We start from the raw sequence: 8232 nt of genomic DNA, 5'->3' as shown, positions 1-8232 counted from the left end.
TTCACTTTTCACCCCAATTTATTTGTTTGGCACGTTACTCTGCATCATCGTTGCATCCACAGATGTTGCATCACATATATTATATCTTTGGCGTGAATGTCAACGTCAACGTCACAATGTCACGTCACTCATTGATAAAAAGAATTAGGTATTTCTTGTTTCTTCTCCTACAAAATATTGAAACAGATTGGAGTGCAGTAATTTTTTATGCCATTAATACTTTAAATCAAAAGCTCATTAACATGGAGTCGTATGAAAGTGTATTACTGGTAAAAAATGAAGTGTTTGTATTTAAAATACCCCCGAAAACTACCAATAGAGGGTATAGGTAAGTTTTTATTTGTCTCAACTCTCACTGTTTTATTGTTTGAGGTAGGTATGCTAAAAGTAGGCGTTTTTCAGGGCGGCTGATTGGAATCTGCAGGAGCCTCAATGGACAGGTCGTATGCGACTGGTCGCAAAAGGCGAGGAGCTGATAATGAAATTGGAGGATAAAGCATCTGGGGAGTTATTCGCGAAATGCCCCATTGATAAATATCCTGGAGTGGCCCTGGAATCTGTTACCGACAGTTCACGTTACTTTGTCGTGAGGATTCAAGATGATAATGGTAAGATAAAATATTGTAACCTACCAGTAATATTTCTGTTATTAAGATAAACTTGGTAGAACTGATTTGAAGTTAACCACACTAAGTTGACTACTACTCAAGGACAATTTTCTTTCAGGGAGGACTGCATACATTGGTCTAGGATTTGGTGACCGTTCAGACTCTTTTGATCTCAATGTAGCTTTACAAGACCACTTCAAGTGGCTGAGGAAGGAGCAGGAAGGGGAGCAGGCTCCTCAGCAGAATCTGGACCTCGGGTTTAAGGATGGAGAGACTATAAAGATCAATATGAAGATTACAGTATGTGTATTTTTCTTAGTTCAAACATATCTACTTGTAGATTTATCATTGATTTCAGTACTTATAAGTTTCAAGTAATTTCAGTTAAAAAAAAACAAAGTTAATAAAATAATATGCACCTTGCTTACCACTCAAAAAATAGAAACTTTTTTTTCTAATTTATTATAAAAACAAATCTAATTTATTGTTGTCATCAAAAATACAAAAATCTTTTTCTTAATACTTGTAGAAGAAAGACGGCAGTGAAGGAAGTAAGCCCAGGCGTGGTGTTGGGTCGGGCCTGGGTGGAGGCCTGCTGCCCCCGCCGCCCGGGGGGTCGGGGTCGCGTCTGCCGCCTCCACCGTCACCGCAGCATGCCCCGTCACCATCATCTGCCGTGGCTGCTGCACCAGGAAACTCTGACTGGGGTGAATTCAACTCGGCTAGGTAATATTTTTTCTTTTCAATCAAATATAAACATATCTCACTCTCTCCGACTTTGTTTATATCTATAACTTTGTTCATTAGGCCTAAATGCGCGCCGTGATAACTTTTATCGACGTCAAAATGTATGGGGAAAATCGATAAAATGGCGTGATAACCGCTTATCGCGGCGCGCATCTTAGGCCTACATAACTCATTCTTTGTCTACTTTAAAGCCTGGTCCGTGAGCGATAAGGATGGGTAGCTTGGGGTCATTGGACAAAATTCTATGTGTTTACGGACCAGGCTTTAGAATATTTTGTAAATCCATTATTTTACTTGTTTCTTCCCGCGACCTTTACCAGATCGTCGGTCCACCTAGTAGGAGGCCTGCCCACGCTACGTTTTCCAGCCCGTGGTCGCCACTCGAGAACTTTCCTGCCCCAACGGCCATCGTCTCTACGAGCTATGTGCCCCGTGCTGGATGCGGGCAGCGCAGGACCGTTCATTGTGGAAAACCTTGGGGGAGGCCTTTGTCCAGCAGTGGACGTCATTTGGCTGAAACGAACGAACGAACTTGTTTCTATAAGACTTGAGTGTGTAATGTTTTTGTAATTTACAGTGCCCCAAGCCAAAAGCCGACTACACCTGCCAATCAACAGAACTGGGTGCAGTTTTGAAGATAGAAAATGGGTTTGCAAGTATTCTGTTGTCTTGTGTGATTTGATGCACAATACTTACATAAATACTTAATATTAGGAGTAGCATATCAGTTGATTGTATAACGACTGAGTACATTCCTGCGACAATCAATGGATAGCAGCTGGTATAGCATATTCATTCATATTCTTTTGCTTTTATTCATTTATTAGCAAACTGAATTTCTGCATGTATAATAAGAGTCTTATGTTTAAGTTATTGGCTTTTAGACTGTAATAGTATACCCACTATAATGTAGTATTATCTATGTAAACATAGATATTAATATAAATAGCATTGCTCATAGTAGCTCTATGTACTTGTGAAATATTTTTCTCAATATGTTTTTAGTTACATCCTTTAAAATTGAATTAAATGCTTAAAAACAGGCATGGGGACAAATAGACTTGTGTTCTGTCATTACCTCAATTTGGTACTTAATGGTGTGATTGTAATAAGTACTTGTGGTCTTTGTCCCCTTTATAAATTTCAGTAAATTAAAATATTATACAAAATATACATATAAGCAATGAAAGAGACACTCAGCTCAGCACTATACAATAATGAAAGTAGCTTATATTTTTATTTCCACTGGTTGATGGAATATTAGAGTTACTTAAACTACGAATTTTTGTCTACTATTTAATTGAGGCTGCCATTATGTTATCATCATACAAATCTTGGTATTGTAATGCATTATTTAATTTTAATTTTGTAACAAATATAAAATTGCATAGGTTACATGCTACAAATTCTTATTTGGAGTTTTGGACCATATTATATGTTATCCATGTTACAGTCTGTCAATAATAATGAAACGACAATAACGATTAGCAACAACTAATTGCAATAAGATAATTTTATCAATGCTATATTATGTATAATAGTCCTCCTTATGTTTTTGTTACATATGAATGCTATTTTATTTACGTCAAAGTTAACGCATTCACCATAAATTATATCAATAGGTTCTTAGAACCTAAATGGTAATATAGTGACGGCCTAACTTTATTTTTAGTATCTAAATGTACCTAATTTTAAGGTAAAATAAAGAATAGATACCAGATCACAATATTCTTAAGAATTATGCAATAATATTTAACGTGAATTATTATATATTTCTTGTCTGTATATGTTGTAACACATGTAAAATTATACATATTTATGGAAAAGTAGATATAGTTTTTTGCCTATTGTTGTTGATGTCGTTGTTAAGAGGCATGTCATAGACTTTCTATGTAAATAGTTAATTTACACATTACATTCGAAGTAGATGAGGTACATTATCACTGTGTACAAAAGTTAATGTTTTGCTTAGAAAATGTTATGATATAGACCTTGGACGAACAAACTCTGGTCGCCCAAGGATTAGATCTGTATTTTGTCATTCTCAAGAGATGTACAAACATAATATTATTATACAATAAAAAATCTAAACTACAGATTTGTTATTCTTAATTTATAGGCAAAACTCCAACTTTAAAATAATCTACAGGATGTGGTTTTGTAAAACAACGCCCATCTCAGCCCAACGCTCAGGGGTGGTAGTACACATGAAAGTAATTACAAGAAAAATATAAATTGTCTAGTACCCATAGTACAAGCTTTGCTTAGTTTGGGACTAGAAGCGCAGTGTAAAATGTCCAAGGATATTTATTTATTTATTTATAAATAAAATTTTAACTATCACTTTATTAGTAAAAAAACTTGTTACACCTCCGAGCACTTGCGGCCGCCGCTCCGGGAGAGCGAGGGGACGGACTGATAGCTCGCCCGCGTAATAATACCATTTTCCTACAATTTACATTTATATTATTATATTTATATAATTACAATTTCATGGATTTTTCCATGAAAATTAAATTTTTTTTGGCATCAGTGTCGTGTATACTACCACCCCTGAGATGGGTGTTGTTTTACAAAACTACACCCTGTATAATATAAAAATGATTCGCAAAATGTGTTGGTAAGCGCATAACTCAACAACGCCGGGACAAATTTTACCAATTCTTTTTTCTACGTTTGTTGAAGCCAAGGATGGTGTTAGGGCGAAAAATTCGAATAATTTCCGGGAAAACCCCAGGCGAAGTTAGTATCTATGTATTTAAAATTTTGGTCAAATTGATTTGCGTCTTGTTTATTGTAAACCGGAGCATTAGGTCCTAGGTTTTACTCAATAACTTTATTATCATCTTTTAAATTAGTACAATTTATTATCATCTTTTCAAGCCGATTTTCAAATCAATCCATATCCAAATCCGTCCGTCAACTGTCATTTTGGTCAGGAAATTTACTATAGAGTCTACTAGCCTCATCCGATAGAGTTCCGAGGAAAACAATTTGTGGTTTTATTTTTCTTAATTGACATGCATAAATGGACAAAATATCTCTATAAAACAAGGGAACCAAATACACCTCTGCCACCGAAAGTTTTTGTAGGAAAATCCTCAAAAAATTAGAAAGCTGAAACACCCTCTAACTATAAATATGATACCTAATCGTAGGCACACGTAGGTAACCATAGATATTATGTAGTGCGGCTATTTATTTCACAATTTACTTACACCTTTGTCGTTTCAATCTCCAAAGCGGAGCAGAGCTTTTGTCATGAGCTTTCAATATCATATCATCTGGCTTTATTAATTTAAGATCTGGCGTAAATTTTTTAAAAATAAATCATAATGAAACGATGAAGCAAAATGCTATTTGTAGGAACAGAGGAGTAGATACTCGTAAGTTATTAATATTTTTTCTGCGCTACACTTAATTATTATAAAGCCAATGAGTAAGTAGGTGCGTGTTATCAAGCGTTAAGAGTAAAGTACGTGTCAATAAATACTTAACTTAGAGAGGAAAATCCGAAAACTCCGGATTTTAATTTAATTTTTATCATCGTTGTGCAGTATTGTGCAGTGCCGCTCCCGTCGGCTGGCTGCAAATGGAAATGCTTAGCAGTTAGGTAGGTACATTATTTGATATAAGTACGTAGAGCAGCGCAAGTAATTGAAAAATGGGAAACCTACCTACCTAAATCCTACTAATATTTATAAATGCAAAAGTTTGTATTGATGTCTGAATGTTTGTTACTCTTTCAAGCAAAAACTACTGAACGGATTTAGTAATTTATAAGTCCATGATATTACTTACATACTCGTATTTCTCGTAAGCGGCACCTATGTCAAAGGTTCATTAACAACAAAAACAACTCGGATTAAAGTTACAAGTTACGCTCTATCAATGTACCTACCTACATAAATAGATTCTGGGCCTAACAAGTCACGTAAATACTTTATGAAGCTTACAGGTAGGTTAGTAATTCCCAAACGGTTTTCTATTTGGCTAGGATGGACAACGTACCAAAATGTAATTTACTTGTAAAGTAACAAGTTAAACAGCAACATGTTAGAAAATGTGGGAGGTTCTGGCTTAATAGGATTTGAAGATTTTGCTATGATTGAAGAAGTGTGTAGATACCTACTGGCTACTTCCACGCTATGTTTATTTACGGTAGTTAAGTATATTAGCTACTGAAGTAAAGCAATGCTTTGTGGTTTACTATCTGCGATGTCGTTGAGAAACTGCGACAAATGGACCCGTAAATACGAAAACGGCGCTTGAGAGTTATAAGGTACCTACACGCTGTTTTGAATGTCGTACTACCGTTTTTGTCGAATATCAATTTTCATGTAACAGCGTGAGTACAGCCTATTTTTTCTAAACTGTCCTATTCTCTGAATTAGACGTGCGCGCCGCCGCGGCGCGCCGCCGCCATAAGGAGTCAGCGCGCCGCCGCCGCCGCCGGTAGTTTAAAATTCGCGCCGAGACAAAACCCGCAAGAGAATACAAGTTTAAAATAAATCTAATGTGAAGCGGGCAACGGAGCTGGCAGATATTGACAACCATCTTTGCCTAGGGCACGGTCTCCATAACTTAGTTACGGTTGATGGAATAAAGAAAACACCCGAAGTTTTAAGTCTTGTGACGAAAAACAAGAAAATAGTAAAAACAGTCAGGTATCGTTTGCCAGAATTGGAGAAAGAGGCAGAAGATGAACAAGTTTTTAAGATCTTTGGAGACTGTTTCTCAAGTGATAGAGGAAGATGAAAACGATCCAATCTCTGAAGACAGTGAAGACGTGGTAGAAGCGACAGAAGCTCGTGCCTTATATGGAAATTTGGCAAACATACAGTTAAAACTTCTACTCCAACGAGATGGCACAGTGTCTTAGAAATGCTCGAAAGTATGGCACACTGTTGTAATAGGAACCCGATAAATAACATCTTACGTCGGATAGGGCAAGAAAGATGTTATGACAATTTCCCAAGCAGAATGGATTTTGTTAATTTTGTTAGAGGATTTATGCAATTTTCTGAGCAAGTTTCGGCAAATTGTTGAAATTTTATCAGCATCAAAATCGAGCACGATCAACCTTGCTCTCGTATTTAAAGCCGAAATAAAAGACGTGCTTAATTCGATTGATGATGACGAGTCGCTAATAATAACATCCCTAAAAAGGAAAATGTTGATGAAACTGGACACACGCTTCCCAGCCAGTAAGGCTGTTGTTGCTGCAGCATTATTAGGTTTATAAAGCTTGGAGAAGTTGATCTCTATCTGACTGCTAACAAATTAACTCCAGCTGGTTTCTTGGCAGAATATACCAAAGAATTAATCCCTTACTACGAACATAATCAACCATTATTACATCAGGAGGGTCACCAGGAAGAAGAGAGTACAAGTTCGTTCGTTTCAGCCGAAAGACGTCCACTGCTGGATAAAGGCCTTCCCCGAGGATTTCCACAAAGACCGGTCCTGCGCCGCTCGCGTCCAGGCACTTCCCGCAACCTTCACCAGATCGTCGGACGCTACGTCTTCCGGCTCGTAGTCGCCACTCAAGAACTTCCACCCACTGACTGCCACTTGATTTTAGCGATTCTGCGGGCTACTCTGGTTCTCCTACGGATCTCCTCATTTCTGATTCGATCACGCAGGGTAACTCCGAGCATAGCACGCTCCATCGCTCTTTGGGTGACCTTGAGCCTTCTTATGAGGCCCATGGTAAGCGACCATGTCTCAGATCCGTATTCCATCACTGGCAACACACACTGGTCAAAGACTTTTGACTTGAGAAGCTTCCCGAACGCTGCCCAGCCGAGCCAGAGAACAAGTAAAGTTTCAATACTTTCCCAACTCTCGCGCAAATACAGCATGCAACACAGTTCTCATGGTTCCAGCTTCGATGATGCTGTTGACCAGGAAGCTTGGAAATACCTAGCTACTGCTGATCCTGCGGAACTTGAAGACGGGGACATCTTGTCCTACTGGCAAACCAGACAATCTGCCTACCCTCGTTTATCATCATTAGCTCAGGCTCTGTTATGCATTCCAGCAACCAGCACTCCGAGTGAAAGAGTGTTTTCGGTTGCTGGATTGCTTTTAACAGCCAAAAGGTGCCGGCTGAGTCCATTTAGGGTGATTAAAATAATTTTTGTGCACGACAATTACTATAAAAGTTGCAAACAAAATATTTCTGTCAAGAAAAGTGATTGAGTCATCTTATTAGTTTACTTAATGAAGTTCTTTCGTTTAAGGCTGGTTTTTCATTATACGTCTTAATATGCAAAGTTGAAAAATCCCACGCCGCCGGCGTTACGCCGCCGCCGTGGATTTTTTCGTGGCGCGCCGCCGCCCGATTTTTTTCGACCGGCGCGCACGTCTACTCTGAATCCTTAACCGAAAATGTAGGTAGGATAAAAACGGTCACGCTACCAACTCCGTTGTAAACATAACCAGCTATTTGTAGTGCCAGCTTAGTGCTAGCAGGCAGGGTGCTAACCAGTGTTGGCACTAATCAATTAATTTTTTAATCAATTAATTAATTTGATTAATTTTAATCATGATTAAATTAATCCTGATTAAAATAATCATGATTAAAAAAGTAATCATAATCATGATTAATTTGTTAATCATTAATCAATAATCATTAATTTGATTAACTTGATTAACTTCTTAAATGTTCTATCGAAAACAATGTTAAAACATTGAATTCTAATATTAGATGTTTGGTTTTAGGCTACAATTCTATGACAGGTCATACCTAGATAAATATAAAGTAACCTAGACTGCCCCCCGCCCCCTTCCCTCGCTGAAACTTCCGGTGCAGTCTTCCGACCTCCCGTAGGAGGATATCAGTCCACTTCCCCTACCGTTCCAGCACTTACTT

The 8232-nt window shown here is 37.8% G+C and overlaps 1 protein-coding gene across 1 annotated transcript; it reads left to right on the top strand.

Annotated features, from left to right (window-relative positions):
* Window positions 1-147: 147 nt before the first annotated feature.
* LOC135071754 (NECAP-like protein CG9132) lies at window positions 148-3451 on the top strand. Its single transcript, XM_063965544.1, has 5 exons — window positions 148-328; window positions 403-608; window positions 727-908; window positions 1138-1334; window positions 1933-3451. Exons 1-5 carry the CDS (start codon window positions 243-245, stop codon window positions 1988-1990), a joined length of 729 nt encoding a protein of 242 aa, XP_063821614.1. The 5' UTR covers window positions 148-242; the 3' UTR covers window positions 1991-3451.
* Window positions 3452-8232: the final 4781 nt, after the last annotated feature.

This window comes from Ostrinia nubilalis, chromosome 5 (assembly GCF_963855985.1).
Source record: "Ostrinia nubilalis chromosome 5, ilOstNubi1.1, whole genome shotgun sequence".
In the NCBI taxonomy this organism is placed as follows: domain Eukaryota; kingdom Metazoa; phylum Arthropoda; class Insecta; order Lepidoptera; family Crambidae; genus Ostrinia; species Ostrinia nubilalis.
This window is presented reverse-complemented; position numbering and strand designations above follow the sequence as displayed.

What these genes read in the sequence shown, in the direction of transcription:
- LOC135071754 (XM_063965544.1), top strand. Translation starts at nt 243, where the DNA reads ATGGAGTCGTATGAAAGTGTATTACTGGTAAAAAATGAAGTGTTTGTA. An exon ending in GAGGATTCAAGATGATAATG is followed by an intron (nt 609 to 726) that starts GTAAGATAAAAT and finishes ATTTTCTTTCAG; the next exon opens with GGAGGACTGCATACATTGGT. An exon ending in AGATCAATATGAAGATTACA is followed by an intron (nt 909 to 1,137) that starts GTATGTGTATTT and finishes TAATACTTGTAG; the next exon opens with AAGAAAGACGGCAGTGAAGG.